Source organism: Theobroma cacao, chromosome 8 (assembly GCF_000208745.1).
Source record: "Theobroma cacao cultivar B97-61/B2 chromosome 8, Criollo_cocoa_genome_V2, whole genome shotgun sequence".
NCBI classification, from domain to species: domain Eukaryota; kingdom Viridiplantae; phylum Streptophyta; class Magnoliopsida; order Malvales; family Malvaceae; genus Theobroma; species Theobroma cacao.
In genome coordinates this window covers 18,582,162-18,605,192 of record NC_030857.1, presented here as the reverse complement: position 1 = coordinate 18,605,192, position 23,031 = coordinate 18,582,162, and the positions used below count along the sequence as shown (strand labels likewise).

Here is a 23,031-nt window from a genome sequence, read left to right as displayed (position 1 = left end):
TATTTATTCCGTAAAAGTAAAAAGCAAACAAGTAACGAAAGCATTAACTGCACGAAATTTAAATTAAAATTTTTTCCATTAAATAAGATTAATATATATATCTATATATAACATTACAACAATTAAGCTTGATTTTGTTTAATTTTATTTTTGCTAAAAGAGTTTGATTTTAATTAACTCAAATAAAGCTTCAATTGTTCACTTTTGCTCCTTTTTCATGTGATGCTTAGGTTTCATAATTTCATATCTCATAAAACTCCTACAATAAAAAATGCTAAAGAAGTATATGTGTTTTTTCATAATATTTAATAAATTTTTGAATTATTTTTAAAAAATTGAAATAAATATATATTATTTTATTTCATTTAGTTAAATTATTATATTTTTATTTTAAATTAAATAAATCTTTATTATTAATAATTAACTATTTATTAATTTTAAAAAAATAATTAACTACTTATTATTAATTAAATTTTATATTCATGTAACATTAGTATAATATTGATATAAAAGGTGAAAATATTATCATTATATTAACAAATCACGTCATTATTATTATAACATGTTTGTATGTAATGTTATCATCTCATGATCTAAAATAATAAATTATATTTTAATTAAAAATAATTAATTATAAAAACATACTTGATTTAAAATAAAAATTTTAAAAATACAATTAAACATAATAAAATAATAAAAATTTATTTAAATAATTTAAATTTTATTTTAAATATTTTATTTTTTCCTTTTAATGTTATAATGAAATTACTATCCCTACTTCACATGCATCAATCCATTAGCCCTAGGATTGATGTACACTGAGACATTTGTACACGGGGAAGTATCCTATGAAAACCCAATATAGGAGGAAAGCAGCCGTGATAATCTCCGAACTTCTATAAGTTAAAAAAAAAAAATTCCCGAAAGCAGAAAAAAGAAAATCATGAAATCCCAGATTTTCTTTCCATCCAAACAACCCTTTCTCTTTTAGGGTTTTATTTCATTACTTCTTTTAATATTTTTATAATTATAATTTTCTTCCTCAAGAATCTCTTCCCAAAATTTCTCACTTTCCCGGCAAACAAACACACCTTTTGTAATCCCTTCCACTAACAGAGGTATGCTTTTTCAGTTATTTATGTATCTCATTTAAGCTCCCAAGAACGCTCTCCATTATTTCAGGGTTTCGACTTTGCTTATTTATTTGTCTCTAGCTGTTCAAAGAATGTTATCTGTTATGAACAACGATGCTGGATTCGATCAAAGTTCGGATAAAATCGAAGAGAAAGCTAGGGTTTCTAGCGATGATGCTATTGATAGCTCAAATGAAGAGAATAGATTGAGTTTTGGAGTCTCTAACGATGAAGCTAGGGTTTCTTCGATGGAACTCGATTTGAAAGATGTTAGGGTTTCAGAGAATGAGAGATCTGGCGATGTTAGGGAGAGTGATTGTAGTGTAGATAAAGGAATAGGAGCTGAATCTAGGGTTTATGATGTAACAGATCGAATTGATGAACAAGATGATAGAGTAAATGATGATGAGAATGATAGAATAGAGAATGTGGAGGAGGTGGAGGAGGATAGTGGTTCAGAGTACAAGTCGTTGTTATCTGAGTTTGATGATTATGTAGCCAATGATAGAATTGGTGGAGGGACTTCCAGGGCATTGAGTTATGGGTTTGAAGTGGGTGATATGGTTTGGGGAAAGGTGAAGTCTCATCCATGGTGGCCGGGGCATATATTTAATGAAGCTTTTGCATCTCCCTCTGTACGCCGCACAAGGAGGGAAGGACATGTGTTGGTTGCTTTCTTTGGGGATAGTAGTTATGGATGGTTCGACCCAGCTGAGCTTATCCCTTTTGATCGTCATTTTATGGAGAAATCGCAGCAGACAAATTCGAGGACTTTTGTGAAGGCTGTGGAAGAGGCGATGGATGAGGCTAGTCGGAGGCATGGTCTTGGTTTGGCTTGCAAATGTAGGAACCCTTATAATTTTCGTCCCACAAATGTCCAAGGGTACTTTGCAGTTGATGTGCCTGATTATGAGCCAAATGGGGTTTATTCAGTAAATCAGATTAGGACTGCAAGAAATAATTTTAAGCCTAGTGAGATCCTTTCATTTGTGAAACAATTGGCATCAGCCCCTGGAGCTTGTGACCAGCAAAGCATTGAGTTCTTTAAAAATAAGGCTACTGTTTTCTCTTTTCGGAAGGCGGTGTTTGAGGAGTTTGATGAGACGTATGCCCAGGCATTTGGCGTGCAGCCAGCACGGCCTTCTAATGCTTCAGATGATAAATCAAATCAGCCTGTTAAGCAGCCACCTCGAGGTACGTGTGTCTACATGCTTTATGCTGATTTTGGAAACTGTTTCAGGTTTTGATTCAATGTAATTCTCTACTATCAGTTCTTTCTTTTGTGGTATTATATAAATTTCAAATGTTGTGTGGTTTTTAAACATTGCAAGTTTCACATGGTTAAATGTGGTATTCGCATGACATTTCTTGGCTTTTAGTGCATACTTTGTTGAATTTGTATGGTTTGCCTCCCATTTTTGTTTGACTGAATAATGCATGGTTAGACTAGATGTAAGCTTTTAACAAGTGTATTGCATTACTAGTGGTATTGAATACTTGCAAATTTTAGGCAAGTATGATATTATATGTTTCTTTATACAATCATGAAATGAGTTTGTTTAATAACTTTGATCTCTCCGAAACTGTGTTTTTAACTGTTGTAAAGATAATGTTTCATCAAAATATTTCTTGTTTTATATTGAATCTTCTGGAAATGGTCTCTACTGCTCTTCATTGGAAGGGTCATCTTAGGACACAATAATTATATACTGGTTTCCTTATGATCTTGGTGCTGCAACAGCTTTTCTTTGGATTTTTAGCCTTGTGATTGATGTGTAGGTCTCTTTTTTACACCGTATCTATGATGGTCTTTTGTTAATGAACAACTGCCAAAGAAACAAAAAGTTGTGCATGAGGTTTGTAATACTTTATGGTTTATTCATCATTAACTATGTTTATTGATATTATACAAGAGTGATCTGTGAAGTCTTCATGTCCCTCTACATCCAGCTATCCAATTATGATATTTGCTGGGATAAACCTCTGGTTATTTTTGTTTAGCTGTGAACACTGCCATGTCTCTGTTCTTATGAGAGTTTGCTTTTTTTTTTTGCGATTTCCAGCTCCTTTGAGTGGTCCACTGGTGATCGCAGAAGCCTTGGGTGGTGGGAAGAGTTCTAAAAAGCCGATGAAAGTTAAGGACCATTCAAAGAAAGACAGATACCTATTCAAGCGCAGAGATGAAACGAGTGACTTGCAAGTCCCTCAAATTGGCCAAGGGCAAGCTAGTTCCCTGATACAATTGACTTTCAGAGAGGGATCACCAACATTTCTAGCCGGAGATTATGTTTTGCAGAAGAGGGCTCCCATGTCTCAGATTCCACTAAAACAAGAGCAGACTGTCTTTATGAGCAGGGATGGTGCAAATTCGAGTGGAGATTTCTCTGGCAATGAAGTTGTAACTGTAAACCAGACTTCAGCAAACTGTGCTGCTGTAGATGGAAAGCTATCTCTGAATAAAATTGATGGTGCGTTGGCGTCTTTTCAGCGGGAAGGTGATGCTATGTATGATCTTAAACCTGAGGAGGGTGGAAAGTTATCCAGATTGTCTGAAGGTGCTCAGAAACCTGATCTGGGCTTCACGGCAAAACTGGAAGGAGGCCAGGGATTAGATCAATTTCAAGATGGTTACACTGGTGGGCATCCTGTCCTGGTTGATGTAAAGCGCTCTGGTGCTATGAGTTCTGAGGGTGGGGTGAAGAAAGTGAAAAAACGCCCATCGGTGGATATAGGTTCTGACAATTCTGCTTTGGGGGAGAAAAAGAAGAAGAAAAAGAAGAAAGAGGCTGGCCCAGAAACAAACTCTGATCATCCACAGAAGCCTTTTGTCCTTGGGAAAGGTGGGGCGAAAGCTGCCCAGATCAGTTTGGGTCCTAGAGAAGAGTCTCAGGTGAACCATCAGAAGAAAGATGTTGGTCCTGCAAATTCCTCATTCAATTCTGTTGGGGCTTCCACGACAATTGGTTTGGGAAATTCTGGGCTTGAACTTGCGCAATTACTTAGTGATTTGCATTCCCTGGCTCTTGATCCCTTTCATGCTGTGGAAAGGAATAGTCCAACCATTATTCGGCAGTTCTTTTTGCGATTCCGAGCACTTGTTTATCAAAAAAGCTTGGTTCTGTCGCCACCATCTGAGATGGAGCCTGCTGAAGTTCGTGGCACTAAACCTCCTCCTTTTGTTGGAGCCTCTGACAACCTTCCTAATGAGAATGTTAGAGACTCGACTCCTTCAAAACCAGTGAGACCCCTTGTCAGACCTGATGATCCAACAAAAGCTGGACGGAAACGTCTCCCATCTGATCGTCAAGAAGAAATTGCTGCAAAGAGGTTGAAAAAAATTAGTCAGTTGAAATCATTAGCTGCAGAGAAGAAGGCCAATCTGAGGACAATGGAAGCTCCAAAAGTCGAGGGAAAAGAACAACCAACTGCAGGGCCCCCAGCAAGACCACTCAAAAAACCAGATTCTGCAAGGAAAACAGAGCCTCCACCGAGGGCTGTTGAGCCTACAATGCTGGTAATGAAGTTCCCTCCACAGGTATCACTTCCGTCAGTTGCAGAACTGAAGGCAAGATTTGGTCGATTTGGGTCGTTAGATCAGTCTGCTATCCGTGTGTTTTGGAAGTCCTCAACATGCCGTGTTGTGTTCAGACACAAGCTTGATGCACAGGCTGCATATAGATATGCTAATGGAAATAATTCCCTATTTGGCAATGTGAATGTGAGATACCATGTTCGAAGTGTGGAAGCTCCTGCAGTTGAAGTACCAGATTTTGATAAGGCACGGGGAGATGATACTGCTAGTGAAACCATGCGAGTTAAGGATCCTGCAGTTGAAAGATCAGCACCAATACTTCCACACCAGCCTCTTCCGCAATCAACAGTCCTGCTCAAGTCCTGTTTGAAGAAGCCAACAGCTGATGAGGCAGGGCAGGGAAGTGGTGGTAATGGAGGTAGAGGGACAGCCCGTGTAAAATTCATGTTGGGTGGGGAGGAAACTAGTAGGGGAGAGCAATTGATGGTTGGTAATAGAAACAACTTCAACAACAATGCTAGTTTTGCTGATGGTGGTGCAACTTCTATTGCAATGGAATTTAATAGTAAGAACTTTCAAAAGGTCGTTCCTCCATCTTCGTCCCCCTCTCCAATCCACCCCATTCCCCAATATGGGAAAGCCCCAGCTAATAATTTGCATCACACAGAAGTAGCTCCCAGAAATTCTCACAATCTTAATACTCAAACCATTCCACCCGGTACAGCAAGCATAGATATCTCACAGCAGATGCTAAGCCTTCTGACAAGGTGCAATGATGTTGTGACCAACGTAACGGGCTTGTTGGGCTATGTGCCTTACCATCCTCTCTAAAAATTAATGCTTTGATCCAAAGGAGATGATAGATATCATTTACCCAAAGCTGCAATGAATGAATGCGTGGCATTTTGCTGCAAAATGGAGCAGAAAGAGAGAGGCCTGGGGGTCTTGCATTCTTTTTGTTTCTTCGAAGAGCTGTTGAAGAGAGAGAGAGAGAGAGAGAGGGCGATGGAGAAAACTCATGATGTACTACTACTCTTTGCATACTTCCCAGTTGTGTACTGGTTTCCATAGTGCATGCCCATGTCCCCCTTTTTAATCTTTACTCATTGATCTGCTTCTTGTGTTGATGTGATGAATAGTGAAATGGTAAAGTAGGTGTATCGTTCATGTATTTAATTTGGTAGTAAGAAACACTCACAAACAAGGGCATACTGATATTTGCTTTGTCCTTGGGTCCACACGTCTTGGCACGTTCTATGATCTATGGTTCAAACAGACTCGTTTTGTTGAACAAATCCAAACACATGGATCATGGATGTAGACCGACGGTAGGAGTTAAAAGCCATTAGGATGTCAGGTCTATTACCCATAACCACACCAGACAAGTTAACCAATGCTTATCTCCATCCCTTTCCTCGCGCCCGCCCGGTATCTACCGCAGAGCATCTCTTAATATAGCGCTCGATGTCTACCGTACAGCATCTCTCAATTCACGCTAGTTTAGTTAATGTGTTTCTTTTATCAAATTCTTCATAGTAAATAAATAAAGTAATAAAAATAAACAACAAAGAGATCGAAGAAGATAATTTTGGTGAGATGAGCTTTGGGGTTTATTGTATTTATTTATTGAATATTTTAATTATTTTATAAAACTTGTTAATACGTTTGAGGTTCCAAGATGAAGTGTTCATTCTCAATATTAATAGATCAAAAGTGAATTATAATATAAACTTAAAGTTAATGGCGATTTATCCAAATAAACAACCAAAACCTAAGAGTAGTAGTGATTTATCCAAATAAACATTTGCATATTCATGGCAAGTAGAGTTTGCACCGAGTTTAACAACACAATTTCTTGTATATGCTTGGAATAAAGTGAGCGGGAAAATAAATAAGAAAACATACAAAATTGGGTAAGCAAACTTTTATTAATTTATTGCCTGCCTGGAAAAAAGGAGTACATTTTTCCTAGCAGACCACATGTTCAAGTGATACTAGTAAGTGAGGTAGGGTTTGGTGGTGGCATGAAGGCAGGCAGTTGGGGTGGGGGGGTTCTTAAGGAAGACGACAACGGTGAGTACGTTCACAAGTGATAGAATCCGAACACCTCCTTGTATAGAGTCTATCGAACTTTTTGGATTCGCACAGCCTGTTGCATGTTTCACTGTTGCAATGCGGTTCCATGAGCATATCGAATTTGTCATAGCAAATCCCATGATGCCCATAAAACCCTTTGTAGCTCTCCATACCTGCCAAAACCCACCAACATGAAATCAATTCACACCCTAGTCATGCCAGGAGGAATGCAGTCGGCGGTTATGCAAACGCTGTCATTTTGACCATGGACATGGGGACTAAGTACCGTTCCTTGTAAACACAAAATGCAAATGCAAAGGCAGTCAAGAAAGAGACAGAGGAAGAGAAAGGGACCTAAAGGCAAGGTTAGTGAGAGGATAACCAGGAGAGACAGCAGAGCAAGAGCCTTCCTCATCTTCCAACACAAAAACCCTTTGTTCAGAAGATTGAGAGAGATGGTGATGGCATTCAATAATGAATAATAAGCATTATAGATAGACAGTGTCCTTTTGAGTCTCTTAAAGTAACTCCCAAAGCTTGCAGTCCAGTCTGGAGTGGACCCACTCAAGCGTATAAGACAATGAAATATGCATCTACCTGGGTTTCACCTACCTGGAGCCGACCTACTTCGTCCTTACACTTGCTGTGCCTGTGGCGGCATGTAACTTCCTATCTGCCTTTTTTTATCCTGAGATTACTTGCATTTGTAGGTGTGGGAATTGTAATGGCTATCAAACCATTCTCAGCTTGCATTACATAGAGAAGAACAAACCATGGACGAGAGGGCTAGTTAACCGTTTAGCACTATTATGCTCCAAATAATTGCAAGATATTTTTACTAGTGTAGAATGTTGATATTACAAAATGTCATAGTCAATGGAAGCTGGCTAGGATTACTATTCAGATTTCACTTAATAATAGACATTTTTGAATTGGAACTATGAGTTCGTGATCAATGAACTTACTCAACTCTTTATTAATATGTGAAACTTTCAATCCAGATCGAAGTAAATCTAAATCAAAATTAGTTTCCTTCTTTTAAAAGTAAAAAAATCAATAAAACAAAACCGATACATAAAATTAACTGAGACAGAATACCATAAATCTCATACCAGTAAAAGATATATAAAATTTGAACTTATAAGTAAGAGCATTCCTCCAATGTAAGTTAAAAATGCAGACTCATAACATGTTATGAATCCCGCATCACTAAAAAATGCAAAGAGTCTCAAACTTATAAATAAAAACCTGCCACGCTATAAAAATCTATACAAGTGTAAAAGTATATTGGCCTACATACAAGTAACAATTCCTCTCACGGCAAGAATACAAATTATACTAGTTTGTACCCCCATAAGGATTTTGGAAGCTTATTTTCATTAATGGAAATCTCTAATCTCAAATACACGTGCAGTGCCGTCAATGGAAACAGAAACAAGAAACTCCAGATTGGAAGATACAGACACAGATTGGATGGCATGTTCGTGTCCTTTCAAGGTTTCTACACATTCCCCCGAAAGACAATTCCACAGGCGTATTCTCCCATCACAACACCCTGTAGCCAAGAATTTGGATGCTCCGAGCCAAGCCAAGCATGTTACTCCCTCCTGCACAAGCATGAAGCTCTTTTTGTTTCACCAGATGATAAAACCTTACCGAATTAACCATGGGTAATTCTAACCATGACGCATAGGCCAATTACTAGTGTGTAAAATATTGGTACGAGTTTCATTTTTGAAACAAGTCTACTAACCTCGTGGTTACATATGAAACGCGGGGATGAGTGTTGTACATCCCAGATGGTAAGGTTTCCATCCATGCCACCAGAAACAGCCCAGGGGAAGCTGCCATGTATAATTTTAACACAAGGTCAAACCAATCATGCAAACAGAAAATTTTTACATGGTGCAATAAGGAGGCATGGGCCATTTTGTGTGGTTTATGTGCTATCTTCTCTGAGACAAGAAACAGTACAGACAAAGACATCCATGCAACACTTTCATATTTGCATGCTTCCCTATTTTATGTTTGAGCCATAAGAATGTTAAGAATGTGCTTGTTAAGAGTTCTTTTACCTCACCAATGAACTTTTTAAGGTTTAGTTATTTTTCTCTCTGTTTTCCAAGTAGGCTCGGGGCATTTGATCAGATTGATTGATAGTGTAATTGTGATAAAATCACAACATTCACCAAAATTTTTAAAACAATAAATCTCTAACGAAAACCAGGCTACTATATTCAAAATGGTAAAAGACCCACTATTGGGATTTGACAAATTAGACTTTCTCTTCAAATTAACCATTTTATATGGAGAACATATTTCACATTCATCATAGAAAACTGTGTCTCATTACCCCAAAAAAAGGTGGTCTTTCTCATTTCTTAAATTGCCAGCTCATAACTAATTGATTATCTTTTGAGACCTTCCACTCGATAATATTATTTTCTCCTCAGAGTGGGGAGTATCAACAGCATTTGTTATCTTTTTTCAATGCTCTAATTCAGTTATCAACAAATTTCATGATCTGAATTCAAACTTATGTAACAAATAGAAATTCTCTTGTCAAAGCATGCATGCGCATGCACACACACAGAGATTATCTACATACTTTGGTGAAAATGAAACGCATTCAATTGACTCTGGATCCCCTTCAGTTGAACTTGATTGAGAAGGCCAAGAACTAACAACCTGTGTTGGTGACAACATTTGCAAGCATATTAAACAAATGCAACAAAATACTATAAAACTTAATCTAGTTATAGGTCAAGACAGCCACATACTACAAGGTTCCTATCATCACTCTTTACACGCATTCCCTCAAAAGGAAAAGGTGAAGAAATGGGGCATAAATTTTGCACTCATGCATCAAAGCAGCTAACTAATTGAACAAAAGAAGTTGATAGCTTATTTTTATTTAAAACTACCTTTAAAATAGAGTAGTTAGAGGAAGAATTAAAATGTTACAGTTCAAATTCAATGCCAGCAACGCAAGCATCACATAATTCCGTATTAAACAATTAACTTTTACTAGTACTTATCTTTGGCTAGTAACTGTTAAGAAATATTAAATCATATAGCATCACTTAAATTATATTTTTGGTTGTTGTAGTTGGGGAAAAGAAGGGGTTGCGCATATATATATATATCCATTGCAAGATGGAAATTAAGTAGAAAAATAAGATGCTAAAAAACAAATTCCAGAAAATCCAAAAATTATTGCCTTTATTTGGTGTTAGGCTATCTATTTTCTTTAAGTTGCATCAGGAAGTCATACCTTCCCAGTTGTGATATTCACAATGTGAACAGAACCATCCTTCGAACCAGTAACAGCAAAAGTTGAATCTGAACTTATAGACAAGCATGTCAGTCCTTCAGTATGATATGGATGACCTATAGAGAAAAAGATTTATTATCAACAATATGAAAGAAAACTGTGACAAGTAGTGCAAAAAAAATAATATTAACTCCTTTTACAAATTAAATGAAACTGGTCAACAGAAAAGTGCTGCTAATAAATCTCTTCTAACCAGATTTTATAACATTTGAACTAAAACATTCTAGTACTACAGGTTGTGTTTGCAAACTTGAAAAAGAAATGTATTAATAAAATGGATATGTAGTGATAATATAGAATAGTTTTTATTGCGTGTCAGCATGTGTAAAAAGCAGTTTAAATTGAGCCAAATTGTTACCAGTGGCAACAGCCCTATTTGTCCAAAAATTTACAGAAAGTGAAATAAACACTTTCCGAGAAATATGTCCACTGCGACAGAGCTAGCACTTTTGGATCGTATAATGGGTATCTGTTGAAAATTCCATTGTGCAGAATTTCAGGCTATATCACTAACTTTGGCACGTGAAGATTCCACTGTTTTGAGGTGTAACTGCATGTCATTTTTAGTGTCTTTACTTGATCTCAAGCATGCTTTCCATAAAATATGGTCAATAGTGTTATCTCAGATTGTCTAAGTCTAGAGTTAGCTGTAACCTTATATTCAGTTTGGGTCTCAATAAGGCCACTTCAATTTGGGTTCCGGATGAATACCTCTAACAACATGAATGCTTTCAACACTTCTTGGATTCCATATCCTCAAGGTAGCATCATCAGAACCAGTGCATATTGTTTTACCTGGGTCAATGACATAATATTTATTAAATTTCCTGTAAACAGAAAGAGATGCTAAAAAGAAAGGGCAGAACAAATGCTCTAATAGGATAGAATGAAGAGCTAGTACCATCAGGGGTAAAATCACCACAAGTCACACTGGCTCCATGGCCTGAGAATACATTAAGACAACGCCTGTTATCAGCATTCCACAACCAAACAGTGCAATCCTCAGATCCTGACAAGATCAGATGTCCTTTTGGGTGCCACCTGACCCACTAACAGGTAACAAGCACATAGTTAATTTAACTTTCAATGAAAATTTTCAAAACAAAATCATACAAGAGGACTTAATGTCCTAGAATTTATGGTTTCACCTCAATGCCACCTCCTGGACCCTCAAGCGTGCATTTCAGATTTCCTGATGTATCCCAAATTTTAACAAGTCCATCAAACCCTCCAGATGCAAGTAACTGTCCATCACTGCTAAAGGCTAAACTAGAGACCGAATCAGTATGGCCTGCACAAGCATTTACAAGAGGTTTAGTAGAAGAACAAAGAAATGAAAAAAGCTAAAAATGTAAATGTGTTTATTTTTTCACATTTTGGCAGTAGGGGGCAAACAAGAAAGAACTTTTGGTTTCACCCAAAAACTTATTTATTACTATACGAATAAAGCCTCAAGATGTTTGTATCATGGTCATACCTTGGAGTTCAGAAGCCCAATCAGCATGACCTATTTTCCAAAGGAACCCCCTATCGTCGCTACCCCCGGTTGCCACTAATACTGGATCTGTTGGGCTACAGGCAACCGCATAAAGTTCTCCTGTGAAGAGAAAGGAAAAATCAAGATTAAAAAAAATCCTGAGTAAGATAACACACGCAACATGTTAAATTCACTATCAAATCATGAGTTTTGAAGCTCCTAATAGTTCATTATTTGTTTACTGCTGTCACTCTAAACTCTTATTACCAAATAGAGGATTACTCTCTTAATGATATTTATTTATTGTGAAACATGTCCTTCAAGGATAAAGAAATACAGAGCAGAAAATTAGTCCAATTTTGACATCAAACAAGAGAGATATTGCTTTATCAAGCTGGTGCTTCTGCGTAGTAGAATGTAAATCAACAAAGAACAAAATTCCAATAATTTGATGGGAGACAACTCTTTTACACGATTCTAATCCGCTGGTTCCACATTGATAGATTCATTTCTGTCCATGTGCACACAAGCAAGTTTCCATCAAGAGAAACACTATGCCAAATTACAACCAGCAAACATGAACAATTCCTTTCAAGGAACTGAGCTTGCCCCTTCACTGAAACTTCAAATCCAGATAAACCAGCGGTCCCAACAAAAAGTTAATCGCTTTCAAACTACCGTGAAAAGTTCTTTCAATCAAACAAGTATATGTGAGAGAGTAGATTTTGCCAGACACCCACATCAAGAAAAGAAGAAATAATGCTGAAAAACAAAAAAAATTTACCGGTATGACCGGTGAATATGTGAATCGAATCATCTTGTTCCTCAGTAATTCCGGCATCATCATCGTCCGCGTCAGGAAGATCTGAATTAACGCAGGCGCAAATAACAATAATGAATGATATGAAGAGAGAAATATTACTGAGAAAATATATTGAAGAGGCAAAACCTTCTTCGTCGACATCGACTTCGTGGATTATATCGGATTCGTCGAGGAATACCTCGCCCAGCTCGTCATCTTCGTGGCCTGCCTTGCTCATTTCCTTGCTCTGCTAAATACTGGAAAGATGGTATAGGGTTTTGCCTGGGGTTTTTAACACTTTATCACCATTAATACGTTCTTACAGGCACCCGGACACGGGCTTGGGTTACCCGTCAAGCTCGTGGGTCGGAGATCGGATCTTGGACCTGATTTTTAAAGATTGCATCGGTCGGGTCGAATTTGACTCCAAAATATTATTAATTTATTAATATTTTTAATTTTAATATTTTAATACTAAATTTAATTAAAAGGGACTTAGTAGTAAGGATGGCAATGGCTACCATATTATAGAGTACACCCGATCCCGTTATATTGAGTTTGGGGCGTGTTCGAGTAGTGATTTTACTATCCGTATCGACTTCGAGTACCATGCTTTAAGTGCCCACTACTCAAATCCGATTATGTTAATATTCGAATTTCACGGATACTCATCCCAGACCCGATTCCAATACTCATTTATATATATTTTATTGTTGTTTAAATAGATTATGTTAATATTCGAGTTTCATGGATACTCACCCCAAACCCGATTTCAATACCCGTTTATATATATTTTATTGTTGTTTAAATAATTAAATTAAAAATATCCTTTTTGCTATGTTTAGATTCGAATCCATGTATAGAGAGAAAATAATCAAAACCTTTACCATCTTTACAAACAATTTCTTTTATTAAATGTTGACTAATATATTAAAGCGTATGGTTACTTAAATTATTAAGAAAAAATTGTGACTCATAACCTTTCTCATAAGTTCAATTCAAAAATATCATTCATTATAATTTTAATAATTTTTAGTCAATTTTTGACATGACTTGACAACAATGCCCTTTAAACAATTTCAGATAAATTAAAATGGTTTCAATTTTCTCTATCCCGTCATTTAGACAAAAATTTCAAAATTAAATCTCGATTTTTCTCTCTTGCCAAATACTGTTTATCTTGCCATCCAGCTCTTTCTCATCATCCCAAAGAGCAAAGATGACATCAAACTCTTTCTTATTTTGTTTTTGTTTTTTTAGATGATGGATCTTGGGTTTCTCAAGGATGATGAACAGCGATTTTGCTCTTCTATAGTGGTTGCAGTCAGCATGATGAATGTGGTAACTGGATACTTTCTGGTGATGACTTGCTTCGAAACGTGTGCTGCGATGGAGATGCCTGTATTGATGAGTTAGATAAGATTGGTTAAGATGATGGGTTCAAGGAGAAGGAACAGTTAAAGCATATTTGATGAGTTTTATGGTGGTTCACGGTTTCTTTGTATTTTGGATTGGAATGATTGTTAAGCATGTTTGTTGGGGATTTTATTTCTTTTTATGAGATTTTGAGTTAGAATTGTTCAAGGAATATTTTGTAAAGAAAGTATATTTTGTTTTTGCACAAAGAGGGTGAGCAAGGCCCTCTTAATAAGGATATATTTTGTCATGCTTTGGAAGATTATGGAATTTTGTAACCTCTCTTTTATAAAATGCACAATTTCTTAACCTAGCAAAAACAAAAAAATATGTGTTTCAAATTATTGGGTTTATTCATAAAACCCCAAAGATGAGGAGTTGAAATTGATTAAACATATATGTACATTAAAACATTGTATAATTTTGACAACTTAAACCTAGCTGCGTGCAGGTAAATCAATTAGTTATTAGATATTGCATTACTAGTTTTGTGTCATTGGTATTTAAGTATTGCGGGACTGATTTTTAGGCATTACGTGACTTAATCATTGCGTGACTAATTTTTAGATATTACGTGACTGGTTGTAGGCATTACGTGACTGATTGTAGGCATTGCGTGACTAGTTTTTAGACATTGCGTGACTGATTTTTAAGTAATACTTAAGTCACACGATGTCTTACTAACTAGTCACGCAATGCCTTATTAACTAGTCACGCAATGCTTTACTAACCAATCACGCAATGCTTTACTAACCAATCATGCAATGCCTTACTAACTAGTCACACAATGCCTATTAACTAGTCACGTAATGTCATATCAACCAGTCACGCAACACCTAAAATCAGTCACGTAATGCTTAAAAATTAGTCACGTAATGCTTAAAAACTAGTCACGCAATACCTAAAAATTAGTCACGCAATACTTAAAAATTAGTGACGCAATACTTAAAAACTAGTTACACAATGCCCAAAAACTAATTATGCAATGCCTAAAAATCACAAAAACTACTGAATTTTATTTAACAAAAACAAAAACTTCAAATGATATACCATATTCCATTTAACAACATAATTAACGAATATGCCTACTTGACGAAAAATGCTCAAAATGCTTAAAAGCTTTTTTTTATGTATCAAAAATCACTGCAAAATGCTTTAAAATGCTCAAAGTCTTTATTCGTATATCAAAAACTACTTCAAAATACTTAAAATGCTTAAACGTTTTTTTTTTTTAAGAAATACTCCAGAGATAAATGGTCTAGCAAAGAATGCTCAAAGGATATGTGTTGGTTTAAAACGCGGACCTAAACATATAGATCAGTTTCATTAAGAATAATTTTGTCCAAAATTAATTTCTCTTGACTAAAAATAGTTAAAATTATAAAAAGAGTTATTTTCAAAACACCTTATGTATGAGGGTTATTTTTGAAAAGAACCCAATTATTAATGTGATGATATTAGTATATTTAAATTAAATAATTATTATATTATTAATAATGTTCAAATAATATGAATATCATATCATATTACAAAAGAATATAATAACTATTATATATATACTTTTGATATAAACATATTTACTTTTTATTTTGTGTTAACATTACAAAAATTATAACTTATAATATATATTCTTAAAGAGAGTCTTTAAGATTAGAATAGTATTGGAATCTAACTATTTTTTTTAATTTCATGTAATTAAAGACAAACACATATTGTTAATTTAATTAATTCATGAAAATTATTATTATTAATTAACTTGTAATATTTTTTAATATATATACATTATAAATATTAGGTTCATTTACAAGAAATATAATTACTATATTATATATATACTAATACTTTTAGTATATATATACTTTAAATATAAATATATTTACTTTCTATTTTATGTTAACATTACCAAAATTATAACTTGTAAAATTATTAATTATAGTATATGCACCTTTATTTATGTAAACTTATAATATACAAACCTTAAGAGAAGTTGTGAGAATAAAATAGTTTTGTAACCTAGTTATTTCTTTTAATTTCATGTAATTAAGGACAAACCCATATAATTAATTAAATTAATTCATGAAACTATAATTATTAACTACCTTGTAATGTCTTTAATATATTTACTTTATATATATTGGGTTCATTTATAAAGAACATACTTACTATTATATATATACTAAAATACTTTTAGTGTTTGTATATATATATATATATATATACACTTTAAATATAAACATATTTACTTTTTATTTTGTGTTAACATTACAAAATTATAACTTATAAAATTATTAATTATAATATATAAATTTAATTATCTAAAAAGAAGTTATGAGATTAGAATAGCTTTAAAACTTAGCTATTTTTTTAATTTCATGTAATTAAAGACAAATTCATATAATTAATTAAATTAATTCATAAAACTATTATTATTAATTACCTTGTAATGTCTTTTAATATATTTACTTTATATATATTGGATTCATTTATAAAGAATATACTTTCCATTATATATATACTAAAATACTTTTAGTGTGTGTATATATATACACACTTTAAATATAAACAAATTTACTTTCTATTTTGTATTAACATTGCAAAAATTATAATTTATAAAACTATTAATTATAATATATATATATATCTTTGTTTATATAAACTTATAATATATAAACTTAATTATCTAAAAAGAAGTTATGAGATTAAAATAGTTTTGAAAATTAGTTATTTTTTTTTAATTTTATATAATTAAGGACAAACTCATATAATTAATTAAATTAATTCATGAAACTATGATTATTAATTACCTTGTAATGTCTTTTAATATATTTACTTTTTATATATTGGGTTCATTTATAAGGAATATAATTATTATTATATATATACACTAAAATGCTTTTAATATATATATATACTTTAAATATAAATATCTTTACTTTTTATTTCGTGTTAACATTATAAAAATTATAACTTATAAAATTATTAATTATAATATATATATATATACACACTTTATAGTATATAACTTGTAATGTCTTTTAATACATATATTTTATATTTTATATTATATTTATTTATAACAAATATAATTAATATTATATAAATTAATAATTACTAAACAATAAAATAATATTGATTTTTGTAATTTAATAATAATAATAATATATTAAGAGTATAAACCCTAACCACTTTTTTCTTTTCTTTCTTTCTTCTCTTCTTTTCTTCCCCTAACTAGCCACTCATTCTTTCTTTCTTCCCCCAGCGAGTTGCTCATTCTTCCTTTCTTCCCCCAACCAGCCATTCTTTCCTTCCCCTAGCCAATAGCTCCGATCCTCTATTATTGTTGCTCCATTGTTGGTACCCATAAAGAACATTTTAATTTTTTTTATTTTAATCGAGTTTTAAATAAGTTAGGGTAATTATAGGTTAGTAAAAATGTATTATGGTTAGGGTTAAAGTAGTAATTTTTAAAATTATTTGGGTAGTTAATAGGATTCGAGTATTTGATTTTTTATAGGGTTAAGATTCAGGTACTTCTAAATTAACGAATACCCTACCCGTTGACAACCTTACTTATCAGACCAAGCTCAATCTCAAGCTTTTCAAGATTTCAACTGGGCTTGACCCAACCAATGATGCCTTTCTTAGGTCGTAGGCTTTTATCTATGTTTGAACTAGATTTTGAATTCAAACTCAACCTAATTCTCTCTAAAAAGATTATTTTATTAACAAATAATAACATATTTTCACAAATTTTGATTTTAAAATATTAAAAAATTAAAATTAAATAAATGAGTTGGTCACCTTTTCTCAAATTTGACTTTTAAAAAGACTTGACTTATGAACATCTTTACACCATATTTTGATAAGTTAATGTTATTCTATACGCATTTTAAGAATTTAATCATTACCAAATGATATGAAAGTAAAAAATAAATTAATAAATTCAAAGATATTTATTAATATAATATTTTAAAAAAAATTTAAACTATTTAAAAAATTCTTTTATTATATTTAATTAAGTTTTTTTTATTTTTATTTTAATCAAATAAATTCTTACTATTAATGATTGACTTGTTAAAATGTCACTTGTTATGTTTTTTATGCCACTTGGTGCTGACATGTTATAACAGATGATGACGTAAATTTTTTCACCTTTTACATTAGTGTCATGGATATTAAATAACAAATGATATTTTGATTAATTATAATTGATGAACTATTAATCATAAAAATTTATTTGACTCAAAATAAAAATATAAAAATTTAATTGAATAAAATAAAAGAGTAAGGATAATGAGTATTTCCTTGAAAATCACTTAAAAGGTGACGTATTCTTTATTGATCTCTTTATACATAATTGGTGAGAACAACATAAGATGACATAAAAAATACAAAAATCCATATATAACATAATTTGATTATCTCAAGTTCAAGTATTATTTACATAATTGACACATAAGATTATGTTTCCATAAACACAATTGATCTACCAAATTAAATTTTTATAACAAATCATGTTTAATAAATTTGTTCATTTAACTAGGAATCACATGTTTTTAAAAATATTCCCGTACTTATATATTTGAAACCAATCACGTCAACGTCATACCATATAAAAATAAAAATAATCATTTGTTAATAAAAAAATTATTTAAATCAAAATAAAAAAAGACATATTTCAAAATTTTTAAATAATTAAAAAAAAACCTTAGCAATATGGAAAGTGGAAACGAGAGCGCAGCTTCAAGTCTGACGAAAGCGCCCAGCATGCCAGCCTTTCGCGGCCCCACGCCACGCAACAAACGCGAAACGGCAAAGTCCATCGCGTCTGGTATCTTCTTCGGTTCCTGGATCCTTGTATTATATATGAGACTGAGAGGAAGCAAAGCAGATCGTTTTATTGATAAGAAACCAGATTTATTTTTATTTATTTATTTTGTTCATAATTGAAACAAAAAAGCCTTAGTCGATAAGTAAGCTGCTTTGTGGCACGTCGACGCGTCTTATCCTCGTAATCAAAATGAAATAAAATAAATTTAATTTAATTTCGGGGCAGGGCAGGTCTAACTCCGCTTCGTCATCCAACAGGATCACATCCAATAAAATTATAAAGTTAATCCCAGATTAGACATCCTAATTGGGAATTACTTTTCCTCCTCTTGCAACCTTGCATAAATAAAATACTGAACCCCCTTCACTCTGTTTCAAAGTTCTTTTTCCCTAACCCCGTTTCTGCTGTGATCTCATCCATTTCCGCCATGTCCGTGCTCGATTCCTTCTTCAGCAAGGGCTTTAAAGCTGCTAAATGGTAATTTGATTTTGTTTCCGCTGTTTGATGAACCTCTTCAATTGTTTCTTTACGTAATTATTTAGTTGATCGAATTTTTGAAGATTTTAGCTTAATTTAATGTCAAAAGATTGATTGTTTTTGGGTGGCAAAATATGCAGCAAAACTCTACTCAAGTTAACAATTCCGCGGATAAAGTTGTTGAGGAATAGGAGAGAGATTCAGATTAAGCAGATGCGCCGGGACATTGCCAAGCTTCTTGAGACTGGTCAAGAAGCTACTGCTCGAATTCGGGTATGTCATTACTTTAAAAAAAAAAATTTATTTTGGTTTATTAAATATTATTTAGTGAAGTGCATATAGGTTCTTGATCATCCGAATTTTGCCTTTTTTTTTAGAAGGTAGTTCATATTTCCTGATAAAGAAGTTGATAGTTATTAAGAAGCAATGCCTGGATTTACATTACAGGTGGAGCATATAATAAGGGAAGAGAATATGATGGCTGCTCAGGAGATCCTTGAGCTGTTTAGTGAGCTTATTGCCGTCCGTCTTCCTATCATCGAGACTCAAAGGTTATTGCTTTAACTTTCTGCATTCTTTTTTATTGTTTCCTTAATCCTTTAATCTTTTTTCTTTTTTGAAAAATGCTACAGCACTACATTCCATAAACCTAGTAACTTGTACCGGACTTAAACACTCAACAGATGGTTCATGCTTTAGGATTTACATTCAAATAACTATAAATGAACATCAAATGACAAATATCATTAGACTTGATTTTATACGACCACAAATTCTGTTGTAGCAGGTGCTTTTGATTCCAGTTGTAAAGCTTGCATTCTTGCCTTCTCTCTTTCTTAAATTGACTCACACTCCCATATTTGCCCAATCCAACTTGGATGGCAACAATTAATTGTAATCTTCTCAATCATTTGGCCATGCTCAAGTAAATATGTAACAAAATCCACATCAATTTTAAAACCTCCAAATCCTACCACCTCCACCACTTTAAGACTCAATATGGGTTTCCCTTAACATTACTAGCACTATGAGCATGATTGTATGTAGAAGATCTCCAAATTTTTAACTCCAATGAGAATTTGAATTTGCATTCCAATTGCTTTGGTTTCTGAATTAGTTTGGTAGGCAGAATTTTGCAATGCAGCTAGGTGGTGATGTCAACTTTATATCAGATTTAGGTTGAAGGATGGGGCCGGCTATTTGTAGAAGGTGGTTTTGGAAGTTGAGTGAAAATTAGTTTGACCAAATTGTTCAGTCTGAGGATTGCATCAATAAAAAGTAGAGTAACTTAAGCCCTAGGTTCTGTGGCTAAAATAAAAATATCATATTCTAAATTTTGATTTAAAAGTATCAATTTTGTTGAAACTCTTGACTTGTTACCCTTTATGTGTTTCAACATATTGTGGTTCAATAAATGAGTATAAACTTTGATGAGCCACTGATGCCTAATGTTCTGCTTTTATAAGCCTTTTTAGCTGGTTACATATGTTATGCAATTCTTATAGTTCAAATAGCCAGCATCCTGACAAGTAACAACCACCCCAACTTCCTTTGTGGGAAATGAAAAGGAAAAGCAATAGAGAAAGGAGTGGAAATTGGGGGGAGGTAGTAGGTGAACTGGCATGGAAACATGGCTGCCAAAGTATTATATTTGGTATGGTTTTGAATGTTTGATTCAATAAATTCTTTATAATCGCCATGTTACCTTACTCCTAGGCATTGCCGTGCCAATATTAAAATTTGGAGCTGCCTTTTGCAATTGCATAGGTGAAGCATTAGCACCACTGCTTGAGCTCAGGTGCTTTTTGATCAAGCCTGGGTTGTTATTAGTATGTGTCACTTAAATAATGTAGAAGCTACACTTAATGCTCTTCACTAGAAGCACTTTTACAGTGGTCACCACAATGCTGTCATTTTGTCCACTTGTTGCTATGACTAACTTTGTTGGCTTAGTGAATCACATTGTGCCCAAAATGCTGTGTTTATTTAATTTGGATCTTACATCTTTTATATCCTTACACAAGAAGTTGACAAGTTATAAAATTTTTGAAGTTGCTAAAAAAAATAGTTAAAAACACACTGCATTTTGTAGAATGAAATCTTAAAGAGTCATCCTTTTTTCAGGGAATGTCCTCTAGATTTGAAAGAAGCTATATCTAGTGTCTGTTTTGCTGCACCTAGATGTGCCGATCTACCAGAGTTGCTGCAGGTTCAAATGCTATTTGCATCCAAGTATGGGAAGGAATTCATATCAGCTGCAACTGAGCTGAGACCGGATTGTGGTGTTAATCGTCAGGTATTATAAGTTTTAAGGTTGAGTGCGTATTGTCGCTTTGTATTGTTATTCTTCCAGTTGATATCTTTTTTGTAAATTCTAAATGCAGTTGATAGAATTGTTATCTGTACGAGCTCCTTCACCGGAAGTAAAGTTGAAGCTTCTGAAAGAAATTGCTGAAGAGCATGAGTTGGATTGGGATCCAGCTTCCACTGAAACTGAGTTTTTCAAACCACATGAAGATTTATTGGTAAGTAATTTTTAGACTGTGTTTACTCTTGTTCTCTGTTCCTGTCTCATTAAACATGCCTTTTCTTTGGCAGAATGGCCCAACACAGTTTGTCAGTGGGTCTAAGTTGCCCCTTCCTGCAGAGAAACATGATGAAACATTAAATTCTGCCACTGATCATGCCCAAAATGAGCAGCCTGATTCTGATTCAGACTTTGAGCCCTTAGATTTTCCTGATGTTCCTAAGGTGTCATTGCGGCCAAGTGCAAATGCTGCATCAGCACCAGCAATTAGTCCACCGTCAGCAGCTGCTCCAGACCCTGAAATTGATCATGGATCATCTAGACATTTTGGAGCTCCTGGATATGTGTTACCAATGTCACCTTTGGAACATGAGACAGTGATGGAAGAAAGTTCAGTCACTAAAGAAAATGAAATGCCCAATGATCCAGCTGGAGCCAAAGAAAATAAACAGTTTCTGCCATTCATTTCTCCCCCATCAGTATCTTCATCAATTTCTGCAAGACCAAGCAATCCACCATCTGCTATTTCAAAAATAAAAATTGAGGCTAATGTTGACTTACAGGATGTTTTAGCTGCTGCTCAGGCAGCTGCTGAAACTGCTGAGCGTGCGGCAGCCGCAGCTCGATCAGCAGCAAGTCTTGCACAGGTCCGAATTGCTGAACTTACTCAGAAAAAGGACCAGGTCACTGAAAGTAGCAGCTCTGAGAACCCTTTCCATACAGATGTCCCTCATCAACCACCTAGTACAGAGAAGCCCAATTTTGATCACCAAAACTCTTTTGGTGATCCAGCCGAAGTTTTATACTCTCCAGACTCCCATCATGACCAGGAGCGCCAAGGATCAGAGGTAGCAAATCTTCCTTCACTTGACAAACTCAAATTGGGTTTTGATTCACCAGTTTCCAGTGATCATGCTCTTGAAGGAGACCACCCTCAAAAGCAGCCGCAGAGGTTGCCTTCAATGGATGATGAATACTTCTCATATCCAAACCTTTTTTCGTCACAGAAGTCAGACCTTGGTTCTGGTGGTTCTTTTAAAGATAATTCCCATACTCATTACTAAGCTTACTCTCCCTCTTGTCCATCTTATTATCTTTAGGCCTTTCCTTTGAGTGGATTTGATTTCCAACAGTTCTACCATACAGTATTAATCTTTTATTATTGTTATCATTATTATTTGTAAAGTATTGAGGTTATCAAGTTTCCCGAGTGTAAGTTGCGTATCATGGCTGTCCTGGTACTCTGCGATTGTGGCATAAAGAACTACCAGCTGCCCGTTGAAGTTGAGAAGCTTTTGAGAAATCAACTGATGTTTACAGATTTGTACTTCGTTTTTAACTGTTAACCATCAAAACCTACCCCACCGAAATTTCCTAAGAAGGGGTAATGGAAATTACTCCCAATTATTGAATGGTTGTGAGGCAT

The 23,031-nt window shown here is 34.1% G+C and overlaps 3 protein-coding genes and 1 long non-coding RNA gene across 6 annotated transcripts; 2 read left to right on the top strand and 2 right to left on the bottom strand.

Moving 5' to 3' along the window:
- Nucleotides 926-5,841, top strand: LOC18593109. Of its 2 annotated transcripts, XM_018126100.1 has the most exons (3): nt 926-1,118; nt 1,215-2,327; nt 3,197-5,841. In XM_018126100.1, the coding sequence occupies exons 2-3, from the start codon at nt 1,226-1,228 to the stop codon at nt 5,494-5,496; spliced, it is 3,402 nt and encodes a 1,133-aa protein (XP_017981589.1). In that variant the 5' UTR covers nt 926-1,118; nt 1,215-1,225; the 3' UTR covers nt 5,497-5,841. The 2 variants fall into 2 exon arrangements, with proteins under 2 accessions (XP_017981589.1, XP_007020229.2); XM_007020167.2 differs by having other exon boundaries at nt 926-2,327.
- On the bottom strand, nt 6,568-7,304 carry LOC18593108. Its single transcript, XR_001928979.1, has 2 exons — nt 7,096-7,304; nt 6,568-6,914 (listed from the first exon to the last, which is right to left on the bottom strand). It is a non-coding gene; the product is annotated as an uncharacterized LOC18593108 (long non-coding RNA).
- On the bottom strand, nt 7,837-12,649 carry LOC18593107 (angio-associated migratory cell protein). 2 transcript variants are annotated; one of them, XM_007020162.2, is made up of 10 exons: nt 12,502-12,649; nt 12,337-12,417; nt 11,553-11,672; nt 11,224-11,366; nt 10,977-11,124; nt 10,787-10,870; nt 10,016-10,083; nt 9,350-9,429; nt 8,495-8,585; nt 7,837-8,348 (listed from the first exon to the last, which is right to left on the bottom strand). In XM_007020162.2, exons 1-10 carry the CDS (start codon nt 12,590-12,592, stop codon nt 8,121-8,123), a joined length of 1,134 nt encoding a protein of 377 aa, XP_007020224.2. In that variant the 5' UTR covers nt 12,593-12,649; the 3' UTR covers nt 7,837-8,120. The 2 variants fall into 2 exon arrangements, with proteins under 2 accessions (XP_007020224.2, XP_017981846.1); XM_018126357.1 differs by having other exon boundaries at nt 10,016-10,131; nt 12,502-12,648.
- On the top strand, nt 18,714-22,669 carry LOC18593106. The gene is made up of 6 exons (XM_007020160.2): nt 18,714-19,078; nt 19,219-19,351; nt 19,526-19,629; nt 21,203-21,374; nt 21,463-21,603; nt 21,677-22,669. The coding sequence occupies exons 1-6, from the start codon at nt 19,029-19,031 to the stop codon at nt 22,667-22,669; spliced, it is 1,593 nt and encodes a 530-aa protein (XP_007020222.2). The 5' UTR covers nt 18,714-19,028.